Raw genomic sequence first — 25,000 nt, forward strand, 5'->3', positions numbered from 1 at the left:
CCGAGACTCACGAGCGAGGTGGAGTCTTCAAAGGGCCGCGTGATGTTCTTCCTGTGGAGACACAAACCACCAGCGTCAGCAGCAGCAGCAGCAGCAGCAGCAGCAGCAGCAGCAGCTGCAGCAGCTCAGTCTCCCGGGTGGAAATAAACTATACCAGCAAACCAACCACCGCCAAGACCTTCTTACAAACAAATGTATTTGCAGGCCAGGAGATTTTTGGAAGGTTTTTCTCTGCTAATCACAATGCTGAGCGATGCACCGCCAGGCCCTGTAGTCCAGACTGAGTGGAGTACCGGGACTTGCATCGCAGTACTCACCCACGTACAGGTACGACCCAGAACATTAGAATATCCTGAACAGGTTGCTGTGTTTCTGCAATTCAACTTCAAAGGTGAACGTGACACATTATATAACGGAATAATATGCAAATCAATATATTTCAAGTTTTTGCTGATCAGGTCTTGCAGCTTTAAAAAAAAAAACAACTCAAATTTTATAATGACGTTCCGAGTTTGTGGCCTCGTGCTTTTAATAAGCGGAACATCTTCATCAGCAAAGTCACAACAAGGAAGTGCTCGAGACGTCAGTTTGCGTGGAATGGCTCAATTAAAAGGTGTTGCTTTCATCTTTGACGTCAAACCGCCACAATAAAACAACTTCTGCTGGATATTCTCATTGTTCAGGTGGGACTGTAGAGTGTTTCATGAGGCCATCATACATCATAGAGGTACTCTGTACATGTTGTGTTATTTGAACAACAATCCTCAGTGTGTTGTTCTACAACAGGTTTCACTGCAGTGCAAACACACACACCTAACACCGTTGTCATACACACACACCTGGTATGGGTGTCGTGGTATCGGCAGGTATTTTACAAGCACTCAATGGTCCTGGTATCGCTATGAAGACACGGTTCTGGTACCGGTGTTCCACTTACTTCTTGTACAGGACTGCGTTGGGCTTCTTCAGGGCGAACTGCAGCGAGAAAGAAAACCACGTGACACAAAGCAAGGAGCTGATTGGCTGCTTGGCGAGGCGGCTGGGAGGCCACTCACGATGTCTTTGAGCGCCCGTGTGATGGTCAGGCTGGTGTTGCCGCCCTTCATGATCATGGCCGTCTTCACGTCCTCCACCAGCTTGGGCGCGCGGCTCTCCAGGAAGCGCTTGGAGCGCTTGGTCTTGGGCTTCCTGTGGGACGACACAGGTGAGTGAGGAGGCCATCGCCAGTCTACTGGGGCATTCTTCACGAGGAGTAGATGCGTCAAAAGGCACCAACGTCATTGTTGGTGTTTTCACCATTGAATGACAGCCCTAGTAGAAATGAACTGAATGTCACATGATCACCGCAGGGAAAGGAGTCTCCAAACACCAACACACATCTCAACGCCTCTGATGGCGACTGTGCAGAGGATAAATAAGCTTGTAGAGGAAGGTTTAGCTACTGTTTGACCGACACACTTTGTTTTTATCTCGACAAAAACTACTGTAAACGACGCGACTGTTGACAATGAGCCAGCATGTTGCTTTCAGAACCGCATGTGGCGAAATCTAGGATTAAACTTCCCCTCTGAATCTACTCTGTCCAGGTAGCCGACGCGCTATGCTAAGCTAACTTCAACGGGGTCTATTTACGGCAGCAGCGCGACGCATTGAACACGGGCACAGTAACACACGGCTGCTCTGAAATAAAGGAGAAGTTTGTTAAAACTCACACGACTCCATCCAACTGCGTCATTTTTGCTTCTTCTGCGCCGAAGCCGCACGTTGTTCTCCGGTCCACGTGAAGCGGAAGACAACAACTGGCGCTTCCGGCTTGCTCTTCTTCGTTGGTGGGGCGACCGCCGCCTTCAGCCGTGACTGTAGGGCGCGTGTTTAGCCACCAGAGGGAGCTACAGACTGAAACTCGCCGATAGCTCCCAGTTCCGCGTGTTTCCGGTGCATTTCCTGCTTTAGCTTTAGCATACATGCTAGCATAGGATAATTTTTCTGCGACAGAAACTTTTGTTTCTGTGGACTGAAAGTGTTTGTTTTTGGACAAACATGTACAAATGACTGCAATGTGATGTGTGAAAACTAAATAGCCGAGTAAATTAAATCAATAAAAGCGATTTCACCCTTTAAACGTTATTTTATTTCAATATGGCAATTTAGACACTGTTATTGTGTCATTGCCAAGTATTTATCCTGACAAGGATTCTTGTATGCAACACCAACAACAAGTGATAACAGTTGAGGATTTAAAATGAACTTCTCTCTTTCGTGCATGTATGTATTTTAGACACCTGTATCTGAGGAATCTGAGGAATTTGGGGGTTTTAGGTGGGGTTGGACTGGGTGGAGACGGGGAATTTGATTTCTGGTTTAGGGTGGTTGTATGGTGTCTGGGCGCCCCCAGGCCAGAAGCTGGAGATACAGTAGCTTCTGGGGAGCCCCAATCTTTACAAACATACTTTGAATCTTATTTGTATCTTCACTGATTTGTAAAATAAACTGCAACTGAACTGAACTGAACTGTGTCTATGCACCGAAGCAACATTTATACCGAACCCTAAAGTTGTAAATAGGCTTTGAGAGCTTGCAGATGGTCCAGGGTTCCATAGCCTCACAGTTATTGTGCATTGTTGGAAATGACATAAACAAAGAGGAGGTCAAAGTCTGGAATTCCCCCCCCGCCCCCTTCTTTCAATGACGAGTTCTGTGCTCTAGTTTTCACATTGCTCATGAAAAAGGATAAAAATAAAAAAACAAAACAGGCAAGATGGTTGCACAGATAATTTTTTTTTATTGAAGCTTCAAGCTCATAGCACAGATATATTTAGCACATCTTGACAATCCAAAGAACAGCAAAAGAAAGAATTAGAACAGCAAAGATTTCTCTTTCAGTACAACCTCATACAGCCTGCAAATGCACCCTCTCACCAGCAGGAGGGGCTCCGCCTACCACCAATCCCCTCCCCCCTGCAACCAGAGGGCGGTCCTAGGGAGGGAGAACGAGGGATTCAACAAGACTTCAGTCATTTGTGTGAAAAGGTCAGCCTTCAAATTCGGGAAAAACACTGCTGTGACGAGAAAAGAAAGACAAAACAGGGAAGAAAAAGGAATATTGGTCCGCAGCAAAAATACAAAATATTTTTGTATAAAATTCTACTACCGTTCAACTGAAAAAAGAAAAGGGGGAAATGAAGCATTTTGTGACTTTACTGTATAAAAATGAAACAAAAAGCGCAGTGATGCACGCCAACAAAGCGTTACACTCTGGAAATCCGTCGGTGCCTTTTTCTCTCAAACAGGAAGTGGAAGCGGCCGCAGCGGCTCACACCAGTTGATGTCCGGCCGCTCCGGGAGCAGCTCAGAGGACGGCCGAGGTGGGTCCTCGGTGCTCTGAGCTGCTCCCAGAGCGCCGCTGGGAGCGCTCCCACTGCTCCCACTGCTCCCAGTGAGCGTCACCAGAAACAACCGGAGCCCCCTAAAGCTTCCCCCCCCACCCCCACCCCCAACACGTTAGATTTAAAGTCATCTGAGAAATATCAAAGAGAAAAATTCCCACCTAACCAGAGGAAAAGAAAGTAGCACACATCAGGATGCAGCAGGTTTGCTTTCCAGCCGCTCGAAAAGGAGAAAAGGCAAAAAAAAACAAAAAACAAAAAGCACCAAGCTTCCTTGAAAGAGTGAAGAAAGGAACTACGCAACACGGCACTAGTAGTCACATGCACCACAGTGTCAGAGGACCTTCCCCCTCACCGACAATGGGCATTGATCCGAAACATAAAAAACTGCTGGAGTCACATTTTCACAACCGTTGGCAGCGGGAAAAAAAAGAAAGAAAAAAAAAGTCTAATCATAAAACAAAACAAAACAAAAAAAAAAAACCCCGGGTGGTGGGGTGTTTTATGTGGTTACATGTGGAATGATCCGGGATCACCCTGGCATGCTCAGACTGGTGCGCCTCCATTGTGCCGCTTCCAGGTTAGTGTATGGTGGGAGGAGAGAGGACGGACGGCATTGTGAGCGCAAGGAGAGAAAAAAAATGCCGAGCTGAGCAACTAAAAAGAAAGTCTGATTCATCATGACGCCGTGCGTGGCGTGCACGGCTCTTTTCTCTGCTGGGGCCGCTCCCGCTGCGGCAGGGGAGGGCCGAGCCGCCGCAACAATGGCTGGGCAGCAGGGGTCACTATGAGCCACACACACCACTGTGTGTGTGTGTGTGTGTGTGTGTGTGTGTGTGTGTGTGTGTGGAGGAGGGAGCGCTCTCCTGGAGTCCAAAAACCAGCTCGAGACTTTTCTCGTACATTTTCCTTTTGAAAACGTACGGAAGCGCATTGCTGCCACCCTAGGAAAAAAAAGCCCGGGCTCAGTGTCGCCTTGCAACCGGACACCATCAGGGCTTTACGTGATAATCAGCACGTAAGCCCCTGAAACTGACACTTTATTTTAGTGATCATTTTTGCTTACATTCACGTTGTAATGTGAAACCATCACGTCTTTGTGTGCGTTGCAAGGTGAGACTGCGGGGAAGTGGGCACGACTGGAGAGGTGTGCCGTCAATCAGCTACGTCAAAGTTCTGAAAGCTTTTCGAACGTCCCCTCAGTATCGGGTCAGAACGTGACAATGATCACCAAATAACGTCAAACTATCACGGTGTTACCCGTTCTTATTTCTAGGGCGGCACCAACGCACTTCCGTAGAAACGAGCGTACCGTTGCGATGAAAAGTGATTTGATGCCGGAAGCTTCCTGTAGAGGGAGCTCTAACTTATTCTTACTTCTGCAGACATGCAGAGGTTTTCTTTTCAGCACCACCTGCTGCTGCTGCTGCTGCTGCTCTGGGACGTGGTGGGGGAACGTGACGCACGGGATGATTGTCGAGATGGCGGTGACTCTGTGAAGTGGGCGGGGCTACAGTGCGGCGGCGCTCGGCCGCGTCGCCTTAGTGCAATTTTCTGCCGACAGAAAATAAGGAGGCGCCGAGCTGCGGCTGTTTCCACACGGGTGGTGTGTGTTGGTTGGGTGGGTGGGGGGGTGGTTGGGCGGGGGCTAGGGTGGGGGCGAGTACATTCAATCAGAGCGACGCAAGGCCTTGGTCTCGTACCGCACGACTACTTGACGCTTTCTCTTGGTTGATAAAGTGCACATTTAATATATAGGAGGAAGAGGAAGAAAGAAACAGGAAGTGAGGAAAAGTTGCCGACCAATGGTGTCAGTGAGTGACGGGCGGGGTGGGGCGGGGCGGGGCCAGTCTGAGCGTGCCAGGGCTCCGGGCCTAGTGTGGGCGGAAGCCTTGTCTGTGGGGGATGAGGGGCGACACCTGCAGGAAGGGGCCGTGGTACTGGGCGCCACAGGTGGCCAGCCAGGGAAACTGCGCCTGTAATTCCTCTACATGCACTTCAACGTCACAGCAAGAGTGAGCTAGAATATCGAAACACAGAGTCGAGCTTTCATGCGGGAGATCTAAGTCACGGATACGACAATGCAAACAACTCAAACTGGAGGGGGAGGGGCACGGGGAGGGGGCGGGGGCGGGGGCGGAGGGAGGGCGGGGGAACGTCGAGCCGACCACCAGGGGGCGGCGGCCGCCTTTCTTTTTACGCCTCTTCTTCATGGTGGAGCCTCAGCTCTGCTGGTTCTGCTGGCGGCTCTGGGCGTAACTGGTGAAGACAAAGTTGTAGTCGTTGAACTGGGCCAACTGGCGGTCGATGCGCTTGAACCCCTCCAGCTTCTGGGCCGAGGAGAAGACACTGCGACATTTGGAGCTCTGCGGGAGGACACGGGATCAGGTCAGCCGCGAGCCACGGTGGGAACGAGAAGGAGAGGAAACGCCAGGAGTGCCGTTGGTACCTGATTGACAAAAAGTGTGGTAACAAACTTCCCCGGCTTGAAAACCTCCACAACCTTCCGCACCAGATCGTCGTAGGAGGTCTGGGAGAGGTTGGTCTCAAAGCTGACGTAGGAGAACTCCGGCTCCGGGGTGATGTGGATGGTCCAGTAGGTTCCCTGGAAGACACCAAGCAACCACCAGAAGACTCAGTTCGGCTGCTGCTGCTGCTGCTTTATGGAAGGAGCAGCTCCTCCTCCTCTGGTCCCAGACACTCACGTCAGCTTTCATTCCATTCATTGAGTATCCACAAGGGTTGAACATAGTGGCGTCGATCACAGAACCTGGTATCAGGTCACGTATTCCACTCATCTGTGGGCAGAGAAGACGCACGTCAGGGTCGATGGGTGGGAGGAGGTTTGGGGGAGGGGTTCAGAGTCACATGACACTTGACGGGCCGAGCAACCCGACACCGGCAGGCAGGCAGGCAGGCAGGCCACTTACACGAGTGACATCACTTGCAGAAACACCGTCTTTCATGTAGAACTGGTCCATAATGGCTGGATCGAGGTCGCTCATCAGCACCTCCAGCGTCTGATCCGCAGGCTTGTTCTCCCAGTACTCAGGTAGGTCCAGAGTAAACAGGTACCTGAGGTGGGGGGTGCGGGGGGGGAGAGGAGGGGGGAGACATGAAACACACACCTTCCACACCTGGAGGAAGAGCAGGACCTCCAGAAGGTCTTCTCACCAGCAGTCGCAGTTCAAACGTCCCATACAGTAGGCCGCACCATCTGGAGGGGACGCACACAAGACACATCAATCAGTACAAGTACCGTCAGTGGCGCCGGCCAACCTCAAGACACGCCTCCACACGCCACATACTTGGGAAAATCTCACTGAGGAAGTCCACTTCCTCCTGGAAGTTCCGGTGAGGGAACTCCTGGTGGGTCGGCTTCATGAAGTTCTTCCGGGAGTAGAAGAAATTCTGCAAATACAATCAAAACAAAGCAACAGGTAAACACTTCAGCAGAGTTCCGAGTGGGAGGAGCCGAGGTGTTGCTGCGTGGCAGTGACCTCGATGGCGTCGAAGCCGCAGTACTCCCTGGCGAGCTCCAGCAGGGGGACCAGTGCTTGCAGTAAGAGGGTGGTTCCGCATGTCTTCAAAATGAAACGTCTCTTGGAGACAAACATGCTACTCTCACTGCGGAGGCAAAGAGACACAGAGAGAGACAGACAGACATCAGATCAGAGCAGCCCGGTGGTCAAACACAGGTACTGCACTCAATCTCAACCGTAGAAAACATCTTGGGGCCAACAAGCTGGCCAAGGTCACGCACTCTGAGGTACTGTGGGGTATTCTAGGGTACTGTGAGGTATTCCCAGGTACTGTGAGGTACTCCTAGGGTACTGTGAGGTATTCTAGGGTACTGTGAGGTACTCCTAGGGTACTGTGAGCTATTCTAAGGTACTGTGAGGTATTCCCAGGTACTGTGAGGTACTTCCAGGGTACTGTGAGGTATTCTAGGGTACTGTGAGGTACTCCTAGGGTACTGTGAGCTATTCTAAGGTACTGTGAGGTAATCCCAGGGTACTGTGAGGTACTTCCAGGGTACTGTGAGGTATTCTAGGGTACTGTGAGGTACTTCCAGGTACTGTGAGCTATTCCCAGGTACTGTGAGGTACTCCCAGGTACTGTGAGCTATTCCCAGGATACTGTGAGGTATTCCCAGGTACTGTGAGGTACTCCCAGGATACTGTGAGCTATTCCCAGGTACTGTGAGGTATTCCCAGGTACTGCGCCCTCCTCAAGCAGATCATGGTTCTAATCCCGGCCGGCTCTGAGCCGGAAGCGGCCCTGCAGCAGCACCGTGACCTCAGGCGGCCGCCACTCACCTGAGTATATAAGCTTCCTGCTTGTCAGACTTTGTCACACTTATGATCAAACAATGCACATTCTCCAAGAGTTTGTCCCACTCAAACCTGCAGGAGAGAAACAGAGAGAGGGAGGGAGAGAGAGAGGGAGAGAGGGAGAGAGAATCAAAACAAAGCCTCACAAATCACATTTTATGGCCTTCAGAGAGGAAGTGCAGCCGTCTGCTATCCAGAGCATGCAGTGCGATAAGGCCTGACAAACATCTTCCCACGGTGGGACGGTGGCGCATGAGGAAAACACCACAGGCAGCGCTGGCAGCTGATTGGCTGGCAGCGCTGTTAAAGGGCCGGCGTGGGAAGAAAGGCCGTTGTGTTCCCAGTCTGGCTGCATCTCCGCCAGCTCTGTCCTTCATCACAGCCCTGCGGAGCAGACTCCTCCTCCTCCTGCTCCCGCTCCTCCTCCTCCTCCTCCTCCTCCTCCTCCTCCTTCTAATGCAGCTGCGCCACATTCTGGCTGCAGCCTTGGAAGGGCAGTGTGTCGGCGCTCAGTGCCTGCAGGAAGCGGAGCAGCGCCGTGCCTGGGCCGCGCTGCAGAAAGTGCGCGAGGAGGCAGCGGCGCTCAATGGGGAATTTACCAGCAGCCGACGTAGCACAGTTGAGCTACGCCCCCACCACCACCACCACCACCACCCCGACCCCACCACCACCAACCAGTTCCCGGGTCTAGAAATGTGCCTGGTAAGAGCTGCTAGCAGCAGGTGGCTTCAGCTCGTCGTCAAGTTTCAGGTTTCACGATCAAACGGCGGCAGAAGACGGAGAGAAACACGCTGAGCAACAGCTTGGACCACTTGGACTCAGTGATGGCAGCAAACCGCTCATGTTAGAGCACGGCATGCCAGAGCCAAGAGTGTCAACTTGACCCAGAATCAGTGTCAATAAAGTTCAGAGAGTTTTCTCTCAAGGCAGAAGGAGCCAAATGACAGCCACCCAGTTGGGGGCACAAAATGGCTGCTGACTGACTGACTGACTGAGCAGACTCTGGTTGTGAAAGCGCACCACACGGTAGCACCACACGCCAGCACAACACGCCACACTGCCACTTCCACCGGGTGGCATCACGGGCCGGAAATCCCTTTTCTCCACTCAGAGGCGGCGGTGCAGCGGCTGAAGAGCAGCCAGACTCCTTCCACAGCGGCGGTGCACTGCATTCACTCCTTTTAACTGGCTGCAGCCATGATCAGCAGGACCAATCAGACGCTGGCTGACTGGCTGGCTGAGAGAGAAACAGTCCAGAGACTGACGGCGGGCAGGATTAAGTTTAAGACTTTTAAACAGGAGCAGATAAATCCAGAGAAAGAGGGAGAGGGAGAGGAGCCAATGGGATTGCCCCTTGACTGGCTAGGAACCGTTCTGGGGGGGGGGGGGGGGGAGTGGCCAAGGTCAAGTGAACGCTGATGGAGGAAGCTGAAGGTTCTCCCAGAGGTTTTGGAGACCACCAGGACACCTGGGGGGGGCACTAAAACCTGGTGAGGAAGCCGCTGGAAGCTCTCCACCGTGGCTGGAAGGCCTCGGCGCTCTCAGCAGGTGGTTTTCCACACGGATCCATATGGAGGAATATCGCAACAGTGCGCGTCAGCGGACGTGACGTACGGGGTCACGTGACCAGTTCACTGACCGGTCACAATGGCGCATTGTGATTGGACGGAGGAGGAGGAGACGGAATGTTTTTTTTTTTTTTTTTTTTACAAGTCACCAAAGAGAAAAAGCCAACAAACATTCTGGACAGCAAACAACATGGAAATGCAGAGTTATGGCCAAATGCTTTGTGCCTCCGTCCTCCTCACAGTGGCGCCTCCAGGTGGACGATCTTCACACCCTTCAGTGGAAGCACCTGCAAATCGCAATCGCACTTTGTTGCAATTGGAGAAATACGGCTTTTAGTTGGCGATGAACTGTCAGTGAACGCCACACAGTCCCAGTGTGAGCAGGACAGCCCCATGCTGCTCCTGCCCGCCGCCACCGCTGCCGGAAGACGGTAACGTGAGCAGCCGGCGCCTCTTTTGTCAATCGGCGCCCCCGGTGGACTTATTTGGACATTGGCCGGCGTCCAGCCGCTCTGATCCAGTGACAGTGGCCGCCCTGAGCCCTTAATCTGCCCGCCGGCTGAAAATGAATGCGGCTCGTCATTCACGCAGGCCGCCACGCGCTCCCGCTGAAGTGCCCTCTGTGATGTGGTTAATGAGCAGGAAAGTCAGCGGCGGTGCGGGGGGGATTTAGCCTTGAGCCAGGCCGCAGCACAGCCACTTAGCGGCAGAGACGACACCTTCAGGGAGCAACAAGTGGCTCCGGCCTCGGGAAAATTCATTCCCCTCAGTTCTTTTTAGATTCTGAACACACTTCATGCCATGTTATGACCTTTCACCTATACTTTGGTCATGTATAAACAAGAAAGAACCACAGTGTTTTTTTTTCCTCGTCTTCAATTCCTATGCTGGATTTATGACTGCAACTCCTGCAAAACCCAGCTGCACCGTCATTTATTTCATCAGAACCGAGTCGGCTCTGTGTGGACAGTGCCGACTGCAGAAATCAATAGTGCAGACAATGGAACGACACCATTGGCTCTGCTCTCTTCAACTCATCCGTCCTTATCAAACACCTGGGAGTGGATTGCATTCATTTAGTGAGGAGCCATTTGGAATGTTGCAGCTGTGGGACTAAAGTCCAGCCAAGCTGCTCGCTACCATTCTTCCATCACAACAGGCCTCCGCTCTTAGAGAGCACCCAAGGCAGCCAAGCCCACAAGGAAGAAAGAGTGTGTGTGTGTGTGTGTGTGTGTGTGTGTGTGCGCGTGGGGGGGGGGGGGGGGGAGTAGCTTGCAGCCAATCAGAGGAGCTGGGAGGGGAAACCTCGACATGGCTGGAAACGTGACTGGGACAGGCGCTACACGAGGTGTCTTCTCACCCACTTCGGCAGCATGGGTTGCTGCTCTTTGAGCTCCGTGCAACTTTAATCGTCTCTGACGTCACTGAAAATAGGTCCGACTTTACCGTATTTTGTTTGTTTGTTTGTTTTTTGTTTTTTTTTACAACCAAATGAGCCTGATTTGACTTTTCTCCTATTTATTTTTTTTTTTAAAAAGTGAGTTTCGGTCCTGTTAGTTGTCGGACAGGTTTGGAGGTGACACGCGGTGACGGCCACATGCTAGCAACTAGCAGCGCTTCACTTCCTCCACTTCTCTTAATATGATGCCGAGAAAAAACATTGGGCCCAACATGAAACTAGTACGTCGAGTGAAGAGTAAGCCAGCCACCAAGTTATAGATTTTTTTTTATTGATTTTTATTTTTTATAAAAAAAAACAAGGCCAGTTCCTCAACACCGAAAAAGGTGACGGGAGAAGGAAGGAAGGGGCGGAGGGAAAGAAAGCGCGTGTGCAAATAAGGAATGAATAGGAATAGCTAGTGTGGCAAGTGGAGTTCTTCTCTTACTACTACTACTACTACTACTACTAGTGCTGCTACTGAATTGGAATTCAATAACAACATAAAAACGAGGGCGAAAACAAAACACGACCTGGTGGTCAATAATAATAATAATAATAATAATAATAAAAATATTTCTTCCCCTCGATAAAACCCCACGGCTGGTGGCTGCCTCGCTGCAGACGGCGTCAGAATGCTAGAGAAGTCCGTTAAAAGAGCGACAAGAGGCGGGATTCGAGTGTTTGAGCGAAGCTTCACATCCCCAAGTCATAAACCCCCTCGGCGAGGAATGAATGACTCAGCTCCGCCGTGCCACCGTGCAGGGGGAGGTGGCCATTTTTTGGAGTGACGCTGCTTCTAAAGCTTCTGGAGAAAACAGCCCGCCAGCCGTCACCTAGCGGAGGTCCATCCGGTTAGAGAAGTCGGGCGAAAAGCTTGGCGGTGGGGGGACATAAAGGCTCCACACACAGTTTGTGGCGTTAAAGCGTGTTGACGTGTGTTGAATGAAGTGACGCAGTGGCGCCAGGCACGCGGCTCGACTCGGCTGGGCTCGACTCGACTCGGCTCGGGCTTGGGGGAGGGCAGCCGGCCGCCGGAAGCGACACCTGGCGAGGCGAAAGGCAAAAGGCGAGGGCAGCGACACCAACCTTGGGATGGTTCGGAGGTCTCCGGTTCCTTTGGTCTCGTCCTGCCGAGAGAACCACACCTCCAGCAGCTTCTCGGTACCCTCGAAGAAATGCGCACTGTTATCTTCCATCATGGGACAACAGTCACCCAACAAAAAATAGGATGCCGATCTCCGGTCAAAGCGCACCCCAATCCGTCCCCTCGACCAGATATTATTTATTGAGTTTACAGTCCTTGAAGCAATCCTTGTTGGTGTTAATGATTCTTTATATTCTCTTAGGTTGCCGTCTTCCCTTTTTCAGAGAATACCGTTAGCGAGTGCTAGCTAATATCGCCGGCCATACTGTGTAGAGCGCTGAGCGGCACTAGTCGCCTCTATTTATCCGCTCGCCGCCTCCACGTCACTGCCACCCACAGCCAATCCGCTGGCCGTGCCCTCCAGTCCGCTCGCGATTGGTCGAGGGACGTGCCAATTGCTCCAGGGAAATGGGCGTTCCCTCACGTGATGTGACAGTCTCCGGCCAGTTTGCGTGTGTATGTATACCCTGGACCTGCAGCAGCAACAGTCATCTTCATTCAAGTGTTAAATTATATTAAAGTCAAAATTCCTATTATACTCCTGTATAATACTGACATTATAATATGACGTACGACCCATAGAGACTAATTCAATAAAAGGTTTTTGACATTATTGTGCATCAAGTTGCCTGTTAACACCTTGCAAAGGACCTACCGATGGAAATTAGCCTTCAGCTAACTCGGGTTTATTTACTTTGTCATGGAAATGTTGATGAATGTACTTTGTCCCTTTTTAAAAAAACAAAAACAAAATAAAAACCGTAGAGACTACAATATTACACGGCTAGTATATCTTAAGTTAGTAGTATTAAGTTTTGTTTTGTTTTTTAACTACTGAATATGGGGAAATATATCTATTACAATTTAAAACGGGTTAAGTAATGGAAGCATTACGACATGAAACTGGTCAATTATAAATGACCAACAATTATTTTTGGTTTAATTTTTTTTGTCTTAAAGACAACAACAGTGTTTTTATTTTTTGAGAAATATTTCATTGTCTACAAACGCAACCATATGTGACTGCGGTATAATATTAGCCCGCATAGTTTGCTCGTGAGCTGACACCGAAAGCTGTTCCTGGATTTTATTTCGTTGAACCCCAAACATGCTGTGTTCTTGTACATGATCGCCCTCAGCAGCAGCTCACCGAGGCCGGACGGTCCCGCTCCGCCGCCGGACACCACGAGAGCCAGAAGCCGTCGGCTGCATTTGAGCAGAGCACTCCTCCTCGAGCCGCTCGCAGTGCAACACACTGCAGCCAGAAGCGCGGGCTGTAGTTCCCGCCTCGGCCGCACAGCGCGGCGGCCAGCGGCGGCGCCCGCCCGCCGGGACTACACTACCCAGCGCGCCCTGCGCGCCAATTAGAAACGTCAACGAGCCAGTGAACATTAAGCGGAGCAGACCAAAATCCCAAACAAGGAAATGGTGGGGGAATAAAAACGAGCAGATTATTTAATTAATGCATGTAATAATTAATATTGTATTTTTATTGTAAATGAAGGCGCATTTATGGCTTAGAATGGATTACGACTTCAAAACCAAGCTGGCGGCCGAGCGCGAGCGAGTGGAGGATCTGTTCGAATATGAAGGTTGCAAAGTGGGTCGCGGCACCTACGGGCACGTTTATAAAGCCAAGCGCAAAGACGGGTAAGATCCGCCGCCGCCGCCGTTTTGTGCGGGAGCGAGAGAGTCAAGCGGCGGTCCGCGGTCGACCGACGCGACGGTCCCGCCGTGTGTTGCTGTGTTTGGGGCTCGAGAGTGTCCCCCTCGAAGCGATAGCCCGAGTGTGTGTGTGTGTGTGTGTGTGTGTGTGTGTGTGTGTGTGTGTGTGTGTGTGTGTGTGTGTGTGTGTGTGCGCGCGCGCGCGTGTTTTTGTTTTCATGTAACGCACTCTCACTCACCAACGGTCCTCCTCCCTCCTCCCTCTCCCTCTCCCTCCTCCTCCCACTTTAATAACGTCAACACAGCGCCGTTCTTCTCCACATTTTATCCACAATATTCACATCGCTGCCGCTGCTGCTGCTGCTGCTGAACACCTCCGTGTTATTGTGACTGCCGCTATTTCTGCTGCTGCTGCGTCGCTTCAAGGCGATAGTGACATCATCACAGCGTCTTCTTCTTCCTCTTCCTCTTCCTCCTCCTCCTCCTCCTCCTCCTCCTCACCCCGTCTACCCAACAGCACCGCTGCTTAAACCTCTGCTGTGCCTGTCTGATCAACAGACCAGCGGCTCTGTACAGTGGCGAGCATGTGACAGTGCAGTAAACATGGCGTAACGGACTGGGTGTCCTCATGGTTCCTCCAGAAGGTCCAGCTACTTATTACCACCTTGTTATTCATTGCCCGGCTGGCTGGCACGCTGTCTTGGGTGAAGTGAACTTTCTGAGGAGGGCTCCTTCCAGTCAGGTCACCGTCCCACGACTCCCCACCCACAGCCCCAGCTGAAGGTTTGACACTCAGAAACAGCGTGAGCCTCTCGGAGCAGGTGCTGCTGCGCTCTGGTTGCAGCCAGAGAACCACAGTCACTCTCATAAATTCCAAAGTTGGAAACCGGTTGAATGCAGCCCTGGCAGATGTTGGTTAGCTGCCCTTTTGCCCAGGTGTTCAGAAGAGATTCGTCAATCCATTGATCAGTCGGCTTCTTGTTTATAGCTCGGTGAATGTACGTTGAGAAGCATAAAACATGCACCAGGTGGTAATAAACCACCAAAGCTGGCTCACATTCAGTGTCAGTAAAGGGTTAAATGTACGGTAGGTAAACTAAAATGACGGTGGCTTTCAAGCCAGTGATGCCAGGATGTACGGCCGACCCAGGAGGTTCTGCTGCAAACTGATGTGATCCTGGCTGGAGGCCCTGGGCCCAGGCCAGTGGTGGCAGTGGAGGTGGTTCCTCACGGCTCCACGAGGTCCAGACTCGTGCCAGCAACATGATGAAGTGGTGGCAAGTCACCGCCGGCAGATAAGATTGGTTACAAAAATTTGAGGCGTGCGGGACGTTCCGTCTCCACACGCACACACACACACACACACACACATGCACAAAACACTCAGTGTCAGCTGACAAGAGTGTGGGGCTGTTTGGGAACGTGGACGAGTTCTTCTCCTTTTTCCTTTTGATTTCCTTTTATTTTTTTCAATTTCTGGGACTGGATCACAGTGACATCGTTAATTCTGAGAGCAGCAGCAGCAGCAGCAGCAGCAGCAGCGGTCATCCTGCTGCGTCGACTGGGTGGAACCTTGGGTTTCTGCTCTGTAGGTTTTTCAGTCAACCGCATCAATGATTATCTCGTGGTCCCAAGTTAACGCCCCCACCCGTTGCCCCCTCCTGCCCCTCCCCCACCCACCCAGCTGGCAAGGAACACCAATGAAAAGCTACGCTAACTGAACGTTAGCTCTAGTTGTTGTTTTGAATGCAATGATTGTCTCCTTGCTGCAGTTTGCAGCGTGTCTTTGTGGCAGAAGCTTCCAGTCCAGATCAGTTAGGCTGCTGCTGATAGCGTCAGTTACAATACAGGCTCATCACCAGGAAGGGCAGGGAGGTCAGAGGTCATCGTCTATGATGTAGTCTTGCTGACCTGCTTCTCAAAGAAAAAAGAATGACTGTGTTTGTGACGTGTATGAAAGCCGTCAATTTTCTTTTACTGGAGCTCGTAACAGTTTAATGGCAGTGTTTTAAAACCTCCCGGCTCCTTTAAATGCACCATCAGAGAGCCACGAGGCCCCGGCGCTCACGCTGTCTGAAGGAGGCAGTGGGAGACGCCGCTGGACCTGGAACACTCACACCGGTGATCAGAGAGAATTACAAAAGTGCAGCTCACTGCCTCGGTGCTGCTCTGGGAATCTGACCTGCAACCTGCAAGATAACAACAACAATAATAACAACAATAACAATGACAATAACAATGATAATAATCTCATCCGATGCACCGCCGCATGCCATTTCCTCTTTTCTGCAGAGCGACTTGCACTAACTTCCTTCCTGGTTCTGGCTTGGCACCCAGCTGCAGGCCCGCGGGTGGCGGGTGTGTGTGTGTGTGTGTGTGGGGGGGGGGGGGCAGTCTCGCTTTGTTGATCCGATCTGGCACCAGGAGGCCGAAAATCGATTTGTTATTTCTATCCCAGAGAGGATGCACTCGTAGCGTCGCCACTAGCCTGGGTTTAGCCACGCTGTCAGCTGAGCACCTGGACCGAGGAGCCTCCAGCAGCTCCAGCAGCTCCAGCAGCTCCAGCAGCTGCAACAACTGCAGCAGCTCCAGCAGCTGCAGTTGTTGCAGCTCCAGCAGCTGCAGAAGCTGCAGAAGCTCCAGCAGCTCCAGTAGCTCCAGCAGCTCCAGCAGCTGCAACAACTGCAGCAGCTCCAGCAGCTGCAGCTCCAGCAGCTCCAGCAGCTCCAACAGCTCCAGCAGTTGCAGCTGCTGCAGCTCCAGCAGCTCCAACAGCTCCAGCAGCTCCAACAGCTCCAGCCAGGCTGGTCGTATTTCGATGCGCTGGATCTTCGGGCTGGATTGGTGCTGATTTTTGAAGGCCTCAGACCCCAGAAGAAGTGAGCGAGCTGCTGCTGGAGAACCTGAGACCCATCATGCTGGGGGATGCTTGGTTTCTGGGGGCCGTCAAATGTTGGGGACTGTAAATGGTAGCAGGTGAAAGAAGAGGTCACAGAGGTCACCTCCATGACCCCCTGTAGCCGCATGCTGAGCGGCTGTCTGGGTCGGACTGTTGGAGCAGCTGGACCAGCAGGTGGAGCTCCAGCGGGCTTCCGAGAGATGAAGCCCGCTGGAGCCCCACAGCAGAGGCTCCGGCTGCTCAGCAGTGAGGAGACATTCATCAACCACAGTTCTACACACACTCGCACTGTCTCATCACTGCACACTGATAAAGCTGAGCACTGCTTGACTTGAAATCTCCCAAGAGTCCAAAGCTGCACGTGCACCTTCCACCGGGACGTCACTCTCTCACTTTCCCACCATCTGATTGGCCAAATTCATACAAGAGGTGTTTGGTTAGTGTGTATGGTCACCTGATGACTTGAAACCTTTGGAATACACACACACACACACACACACACACACACACCCTCCCTTAGTGTGTGAGGCCTTTGAGTGCAAACAGGAAGTAAAGATCAATGAAAGAGAATACATGTGTGTGTCTGGCTGTGTATTGGTCTCTATGTGTCTGACAGGACCTTTCTCTCTCTCTCTGCAGGAAGGATGAGAAGGAATATGCACTGAAACAAATTGAAGGCACTGGAATTTCAATGTCGGCCTGCAGGGAGATCGCGGTGAGTCACTGCCGCCTGCTGCTGCTGCTGCTGCTGCTGCTGCTGCTGCTGCTGCTGTTGTTGTTGTTGTTGTTGTTGTTGTTGTTGCTGCTCACATGACTGGAGCAGATGAACACCAGGGCACCATGCTGTACCGTGCCACAGAAACACATCAGAAGCTCTTTGATCCGAGCTGCAGTGGCGGTCGTGTGTTTGAAGGTCACCTAGAGGTCGCGACCTCACCCTGACAGGAAGAGGAGAGGTCCTGACACTCTTGTTTTACCAGCTTCTCCCTCCGAAACCTCCTCACCCCTCCCCCACCCGCTGGTGTGTGTGGTGGGCGGGTGTGCTGATGATGTCACACGTCGCCCTTTGACCCACATTCCACCGTCAGCAGAGGAGGCTCAGCTGATTGACAGTTCTCAGTCCTCAAACACTGTTTGTTTTAGTTGGTGAAATGGAAACAGGTTGTGGGATCCTCCCAGTCCGCCCAGTCAGACCAGTGAGCACTGGACTCCCTGGACTCACTGGACTCTCTGGACTCCCTGTACTCACTGGACTCCCTGGACTCACTGGACTCACTGGACTCCCTGTACTCACTGGACTCACTGGACTCACTGTACTCACTGGACTCCCTGGACTCCCTGGACTCCCTGGACTCCCTGGACTCTCTGGACTCCCTGGACTCACTGGACTCTCTGGAATCCCTGTACTCACTGGACTCCCTGGACTCTCTGGACTCTCTGGACTCCCTGGACTCACTGGACTCACTGGACTCTCTGGACTCCCTGTACTCACTGGACTCACTGGACTCACTGGACTCTCTGGACTCTCTGGACTCACTGGACTCACTGTACTCACTGGACTCTCTGGACTCCCTGTACTCACTGGACTCACTGGACTCACTGTACTCACTGGACTCTCTGGACTCACTGGACTCACTGGACTCACTGGACTCTCTGGACTCCCTGTACTCACTGGACTCACTGGACTCACTGTACTCACTGGACTCTCTGGACTCTCTGGACTCACTGTACTCACTGGACTCACTGTACTCACTGGACTCTCTGGACTCTCTGGACTCTCTGGACTCACTGGACTCTCTGGACTCACTGGACTCCCTAGACTCACTGGACTCTCTGGACTCACTGGACTCTCTGGACTCCCTGGACTCTCTGGACTCACTGGACTCTCTGGACTCTCTGGACTCACTGGACTCTCTGGACTCCCTGGACTCTCTGGACTCACTGGACTCCCTGGACTCCCTGGACTCACTGGACTCCCTGGACTCTCTGGACTCACTGTACTCCCTAGACTCACTGGACTCACTGGACTCCCTGGACTCTCTGGACTCACTGGACTCACTGGACTCCCTAGACTCCCTGGACTCTCTGGACTCACTGGACTCCCTAGACTCCCTGGACTCACTGTACTCACTGGACTCCCTGGACTCACTGGACTCTCTGGACTCTCTGGACTCCCTGTACTCACTGGACTCACTGGACTCACTGTACTCACTGGACTCTCTGGACTCTCTGGACTCACTGTACTCACTGGACTCACTGTACTCACTGGACTCTCTGGACTCTCTGGACTCTCTGGACTCACTGGACTCCCTAGACTCACTGGACTCACTGGACTCTCTGGACTCACTGGACTCTCTGGACTCCCTGGACTCTCTGGACTCACTGGACTCCCTGGACTCCCTGGACTCACTGTACTCCCTAGACTCACTGGACTCACTGGACTCCCTGGACTCTCTGGACTCACTGGACTCACTGGACTCCCTAGACTCCCTGGACTCTCTGGACTCACTGGACTCCCTAGACTCCCTGGACTCACTGTACTCACTGGACTCCCTGGACTCACTGGACTCTCTGGACTCTCTGGACTCCCTGGACTCCAGCAACAGGCTTCAGGTGTTGCTGGAGGCGGGCAGGTGGAGTGGAAGCAGCAGCGCCTGCTGTGTCTCTCTGGGCCTGTTCACACCAGCAGCAGCCCGCCAGCTGCACGGGATCTTCCGCTCCTCCTCCTCCTCCTCCTCCTCCTCCTTTTTTAAAAATGTTTTTTGGTCTGAACTTCCGACCAAATTGAGGAACGAAGCCGGAGAAAACGCGAGGCGTCGCTGGCCGTGTTTTATTTTCCTCTGGGCGACGCCCCCTGGGCCCTGGGCTGTTTTGGTGCAGCTGTGTGGAAGATGAGAGCAGACAGTTACTGGTGGCGCCTTCCACCTCAGCTCAGCCTTCCAAGCAAACGTGTTGGGCTTTGTTCTCGCTCTTATGTAACCAACAGCTTTCATTCTTTCCCCAGAATTTCAGCCTTAACCAAAAGCAGCCTTCATGCGGCTTCACTCACTGCTTCCCGCAGTAAAAACTTTCAGTGCTTTGGCCGTTTCTCCACAGGTCCAGTCGCCACTTCCTGCTGCGTCTCTTCTTGGTTCTTGCGCCACCTGCAGCCGCAGCGACTGTTTGATTTTCACAGCTCCTCCTCATCCTGCCATCACCGCCGTGATGGACGGATGGACAGGCGGCTGGTTAACTTCTGCGGCGGCACGAAACACAAACTGGCTGAACCGGGCGAGAGAGAGAGGGAGAGAGACAGACAGAGAGACAGAGAGAGAGAGAGCGAGAGACAGAGAGACGGGGGGGGGGGAGAGAGAGAGAGACAGACAGAGAGACAGAGAGAGAGACAGAAAGAGAGAGAGAGACAGAGAGAGGGGGGGAGAGAGAGAGAGAGAGAGACAGACAGAGAGACAGAGAGAGAGAGAGCGAGAGACAGAGAGAGAGAGGGGGGAAAGAGAGAGAGAGAGAGACAGAGAGAGAGAGAGAGAGAGCGAGAGACAGAGAGAGAGAGGGGGGAAAGAGAGAGAGAGAGAGACAGAGAGAGAGAGCGAGAGACAGAGAGAGAGAGGGGGGAAAGAGAGAGAGAGACAGAAAGAGAGACAGAGAGAGAGAGAGCGAGAGACAGAGAGAGAGAGGGGGGAAAGAGAGAGAGAGAGAGACAGAGAGAGAGAGAGAGAGCGAGAGACAGAGAGAGAGAGGGGGGAAAGAGAGAGAGAGACAGAAAGAGAGACAGAGAGAGAGAGAGAGAGAGACTCTTGATTCCAGCCAAAAAACAACCAAAACAAACTTCTACACTTTTAGTTTCACTTTTCTGTTTGGCAATTTCACTGAAAATGTTAAAAACAAGGAAATAATAAAAAAAAAAAAGAACTGAGGCAGAATTATGAGCAGCCCCCTCACGCGCACACACACACACACACACACACACACACACACACACATAGAGCTTGTGACGCGGTTGTGACTTTATTGAAAGCTCTTCTTGTTGTTGGTGCAGCAGCAAAACAGGAAACGTCGCCAGCGTCTCCTTCCATGTGTGAGTGCAGCAGGCGGAGGCGTGGTGGTGGTGGCGGTGGTGGCGGTGGTGGTGGCGGTGGCCAGTGCCTTGTGTTGTGAGTCACCCTGGCTTTGAAGACCACAGAGAGTGTGGTTGTTCCTGCGAGGTGGAGGAACGCTGAGAACCCACAACAACAGTCTGCCAGCTCCTCCCTGCTGCCGCTGGCCTCCGTGCAGGAATCTGCAGTGTGTTGGTGTTCTTGGGTTGCTCGACAACATTCTGGACGTTCCCAGCACCACCCCCCCCCCTCCCCCACCCCCCCAGCAGAACCAGCCTCACCTCCACCGCCAGTCTTACAACCGCTGCAAGTAACGAGGGAAGAAATGAATCTGCACAACACAACACAACACAACACAACACAACACAAGGTCTTTGTGTTGCTGTGACACCAAGTCAAGACTTAGAGAGCAGGAAGCACGTGAGGGCCGGCAGGCTGGAGGGAGAGCAAGGACTCCAGGGCCCTGCTGATCCAGGGTCCTGCTGATCCAGGGTCCTGCTGATCCAGGGTCCTGCTGATCCAGGGTCCTGCTGATCCGGGTCCCTGCTGACTGAGGAACTCTGGATGTGTTGCAGCCGAGCGACGGTGACGGCGGGACAGTAACACAAGTCACCAGTCACATTCTGACCTCCGACAATTCAAACCTGCTCCACCAGCCTCGTGTTTTCCTTCCCAGCCCAAAAGTCACAATGGCTTTTGTTGCCCCCCCCCAATCCCCCTTCCCTGTTCCTGTCCAGACCTCCCAAGAACTCCCCTGCCGCCCCCCCGCCCCCCCGGACCACCACCGCCCCCCCCCAGGTGTGTGCAGCTGCTGGATCGACGCTGCGTTTCCTAAGTGCAGCCTGTGACTGTGGCTCCCACTTGCAGCCAAAGCAGGTTCCTCTGGTTCCTCTGCCCGGTGGAGAGGAAGACGCTCAGAGGCAGAGGCTCCCGGCCCGGCGAGGATGTTTGTCAGTGACTGTGCAAACAGCAACGTGGCTCTGTTGTGTTTGCACCAGCGGATAAACTGCCAGTTGCCAAGGAACCTGAGGAGCACCTGAGGAGCACCTGAGGAGCACCTGAGGAGCACGTGAGGAGCACGTGTTTCAGCCAGAGTTTTCTGAGAGCCATCCAGCTGGAAGAGTGGTGGAAAACACACTGTGAGGAGGAGGAGGAGGAGGAGGTGGAAGAGGAGGAGGGGGAGGAGGCTCTGCAGTAGATCAGCAGGAGGAACAGTTTGTTGTGATGCAACATCTGATGGATCCTGCAGCTTCTGCCAGAGAGCCGAGTCAGCAGACTGCTGCTGCTGCTGCTGCTGGTTCTCCTCTCTGCAGACTCAGAGCCCAGTGTGGCTGCACCACCAGCACCACCTCACACCTCCGTCAGTGGTGGAGCTCGGTGGAGGTGACGGGAGTTCTTTATCTGCTCCTCTTCCTCCTCCTGCGTGCTACACCTGCACCTCCACCTCTTGTCACGCCGCTCTGTCACTGGATTTGCATGTTAACCAGTGACTCAGTCAGCTGACCCGTTCAAGCCCAAACCTGCGTTACTGGTGCTTTGAGTGTGTGTGTGTGTGTGTGTGTGTGTGTGTGTGTGTGTGTGTGTGTGTGTGTGTGTGTGTGTGTGTGTGCCCTCAGGCAGGAGGAATGAACTGGTGGGAGGAGCTTCTCTTCTGAAAAACACAAAGAGACAAAATAAATATAAAAAATAAAAGTGGACTCCCGCAGCAGCAGGTGGGTGCTGGTGACCCGGGTGGTGGTGGAGGTGGAGGTGGGCGGGGCCAGCAGGTCCTGAGAAGCTGCCCTCTTGGCCGCTGGCCTGGCCGGGGTCAACGACCTGGAGAAGCCCAGTTGTGGTTCTGATCCGCGGCTACATTCTTCAGAGGCCTCCAACAACAACATGACCCAGTTCTCCTTCCCAGCAGAAGCGGGCGAGCGAGCCAGTCAGCGGCCCAGATCTCCTCTCTCTCTCTTTTCGCGCCTCGACTCGGCGCTAATCCATGCCCTGCGTCGTCTTTGTGATCGAGTGGAAAAAAATAATCAGCAACTGGTGGAGGGGGGGGGGGCGCTAGAGTGGTCGCACCGCCGCAGCACATGAGCGGTAATAAAAACTGCGGGCGACGAGTCAGTCACAAGGTTTCTGGGCACGGGGGGGGGGGTTGATGATGCATTAGTGCTGCTCTCCGGCCCCGCCCCCTCAGCGTTAGCGCCTTAGCAAAAGTAGCTCCGCAGCACCTGAGGTGGAAACCCTGCCTGTGGAGGCCTCTTCTGGTATCTACCACCCTGGTTGATGGTTCCAAAGCCCCTGGTGTCATGGACACTACATGATCCCATCATGACCTGTGTGTGTGTGTGTGTGTGTGTGTGTGTGTGTGTGTGTGTGTGTGAGTGAGAGTACATGCACCCAGCGTTCATTGGGGAATGTGCGGAGGGAGTTGCCTCGTGTCCTGGAAGCAGCAGGAGCAGCAGCAGCAGCAGCAGCAGCAGCAGCAGCAGACGGCGAGTCGTCCTTCACGCTTTCAGACCCTCGCGTTTTGTTTTCTATCTTTTCAAGCTTCCAGCTAGAAAGCAAAGGTGGAAAAGCGTCGCACTGACGCAGCACACAGGCGGTGGAGGTACTTTGACCCCGACCAGGAAGACAGGATCCCAGTGGGCGTGGCCGTGGACGCCGTTCGGAATCACCATCGGCATCAAGCACCTCTCTTTCCCGATGGACCGGATCGGATCAGAATCTTCCGATTGACGTGTTTTCATGGAGCGTTTCTAATCCGATTGGGCCTTGATTCTGATCAGTTGTGTCCATGGAAACACGGCTGGTGTGAATTGGAACGGATCCATCGGCCCCCAGAACCTCCGGGCTGCGGGAGAACAAACAGGAAGTTAGCAGCTGCCGCGGCTAAGATGCTCCAGTTGGTCGCTTCTGAGGAAGCTGCAGCTGCCGACTGGCTGCCTGTGGTCAGGCTCCGCCCACCACCTGGAAATACAAAATTACACTTTTGTGTTTTTGAATTGTTTGGCTTCCTGCTTCGGTAGCAGCAGCAGCGTCATCACATTTCCCTCTTCTCCTACTCCTCCTCCTCCTCCTACTCCTCCTTCTCCTCCACCTCCTACTCCTCCTCCTCCTCCTCCTCCTCCTGGAAGAACCCTGCAGGCCTCTACCAACACGTGACAGCGCTCGCTTGTGTAGCGCATCAGTTACAACCCACATCAGACGGCGTGTGACGGCCCCCCCCGGCCCTCTCTGCCTGTAGCCCCGCCCCCTTGGCCCCGGCCCTGGACCCCCCTAACGGCGCCCTAAGCCAGCGGCTCGGCCCACAATGCTCCATTGTGGCCTGTGGATTAAGGCTGCGATTAAAGCTAAACCTCATTTCCTCGTCCGAGTGCCGGATCAAAGAGGCCGGAAGACAATCCCACCATTATTGTGGCTGGGAGTTCCCCTGCGACCACGGCCACCTCCACCTCCACCTCCACCTCTCCTGGGGGTCCCTGTGTTGAACGCCCCTCAACTGCTGGAACAAACAACCAAAGAACCAAAGCAGCAGCACTTCCTGGAGGCACAGCGCCCTGTGATGACATTTGGTGGTCCAATAGGAGAGAAGCTGTGTGCAGAGGCCCTGGCAGTGTGAGACACTCTGCTGGTCATCAGTCAAACAGCTGACGAACACGTTGGCGAGCAAAGAGCTCTGACAGGTGACAGGTGCCACTTCCTGTCTCCACTCAGAGGCCTCAGACACTCAGGCTGGCTTCAAGGTGTGTGTGTGTGTGTGTGTGTGTGTGTGTGTGTTTGCATGGACAGGAAGTAGCTGGCAGACCAACCAAATGATGACGTGCTGCTCTCTGATTGGCCGGTGGGAGAGAGAAGCTCCACTCACAGCGGTTTATCATCAGTGATTAGAGGCTAGGAGACCATCCTGACCTCTTCTTCTTCTTCCTCCTCTTCTTCTTCTTCTTCTTCTTCTTCTTCTTCTTCTTCTTCTCTGACGGCAGCCGAGCAGACATTTATGAGGGTTTGAAAGTGTTATTTATCGTACGGCAGGAAAACCAGGCGCAGGGTAAAAACAGTCATTAGAGGGAGGAGTCAGAGTGGTGGAGTGACACTGCATACCTTCCAAAGAGCTGCAGGGGCGGGGGGGTTAAATTCTTGTCTTCTTGAAAAAAATGAAGATTTGCGAGTGAAGTCAGTGAACTTCTGTGTTCTGCTTCTGTTATTACTGCAGCTGCTGTCAACGAACCAATTGGACACAATGGTTCAGCCCATCCAGATTGAAACCTGGTGGCTCTGTAGTGTGAACAGTCACAAATCACATGAACTCTGGTCTGTGCCGAACGGATTGGAAGCACTTGAGGAGGTGGTCTGGTTTGGTCAGAGGCGTTTCAGTGTGAACGGTCCGTGTCTGTCAGTGTGCCTGTCAGATGGCTCAATAATGTGGCCCAGTCTGAGCAGAACCACATCCCATTTGGACACTTGGCTACCAGCGGTGTGGACAGTCAGCA

At 53.0% G+C, this 25,000-nt stretch overlaps 5 protein-coding genes across 7 annotated transcripts in view; 2 read left to right on the top strand and 3 right to left on the bottom strand.

Moving 5' to 3' along the window:
• rpf2 (ribosome production factor 2 homolog) overlaps window positions 1-1,862 on the bottom strand; it is a 4,789-nt gene extending 2,927 nt beyond the window's left edge. Inside the window, exons 1-4 of the mRNA XM_076016374.1 lie at window positions 1,713-1,862; window positions 1,056-1,188; window positions 938-975; window positions 12-51 (exon numbers count right to left, since the gene is read on the bottom strand). Coding sequence (XP_075872489.1) covers window positions 12-51; window positions 938-975; window positions 1,056-1,188; window positions 1,713-1,735 — 234 coding nt within the window. The 5' untranslated portion in view covers window positions 1,736-1,862. The remainder of the gene's footprint in view (window positions 1-11; window positions 52-937; window positions 976-1,055; window positions 1,189-1,712) is intronic.
• Window positions 1-25,000, bottom strand: part of LOC142881903 (putative ribonuclease ZC3H12C) — an 89,943-nt gene that overhangs the window by 13,432 nt on the left and 51,511 nt on the right. The gene's annotated exons all lie outside the window — the stretch shown is intronic.
• amd1 (adenosylmethionine decarboxylase 1) lies at window positions 2,758-12,299 on the bottom strand. Its single transcript, XM_076016373.1, has 9 exons — window positions 11,816-12,299; window positions 7,706-7,792; window positions 6,887-7,013; window positions 6,695-6,797; window positions 6,561-6,603; window positions 6,317-6,461; window positions 6,092-6,184; window positions 5,836-5,991; window positions 2,758-5,752 (listed from the first exon to the last, which is right to left on the bottom strand). Exons 1-9 carry the CDS (start codon window positions 11,926-11,928, stop codon window positions 5,609-5,611), a joined length of 1,011 nt encoding a protein of 336 aa, XP_075872488.1. The 5' UTR covers window positions 11,929-12,299; the 3' UTR covers window positions 2,758-5,608.
• Window positions 13,138-25,000, top strand: part of cdk19 (cyclin dependent kinase 19) — a 28,740-nt gene continuing 16,877 nt past the window's right edge. The window contains exons 1-3 of one of the 3 annotated variants that reach the window (XM_076016363.1): window positions 13,138-13,301; window positions 13,378-13,523; window positions 17,077-17,152. In XM_076016363.1, the coding sequence (XP_075872478.1) occupies window positions 13,299-13,301; window positions 13,378-13,523; window positions 17,077-17,152 (225 nt within the window). In that variant the 5' untranslated portion in view covers window positions 13,138-13,298. Of the gene's footprint in view, window positions 13,524-17,076; window positions 17,153-25,000 lie in introns of all 3 variants that reach the window. The other 2 variants (XM_076016364.1, XM_076016361.1) reach the window with 2 other exon arrangements.
• On the top strand, window positions 18,135-20,605 carry LOC142881878 (uncharacterized; the record flags this gene model as incomplete). The annotated part of the gene is made up of 3 exons (XM_076016296.1): window positions 18,135-18,511; window positions 18,860-19,098; window positions 20,520-20,605. Coding segments are annotated over 3 exons (702 nt in total), but the record flags the coding sequence as incomplete, so codon positions are not given.

This window comes from Nelusetta ayraudi, unplaced genomic scaffold, assembly GCF_046127955.1.
Source record: "Nelusetta ayraudi isolate G7.1 ecotype Tasmania unplaced genomic scaffold, CSIRO-AGI_Nayr_v1 ptg000222l, whole genome shotgun sequence".
NCBI classification, from domain to species: domain Eukaryota; kingdom Metazoa; phylum Chordata; class Actinopteri; order Tetraodontiformes; family Monacanthidae; genus Nelusetta; species Nelusetta ayraudi.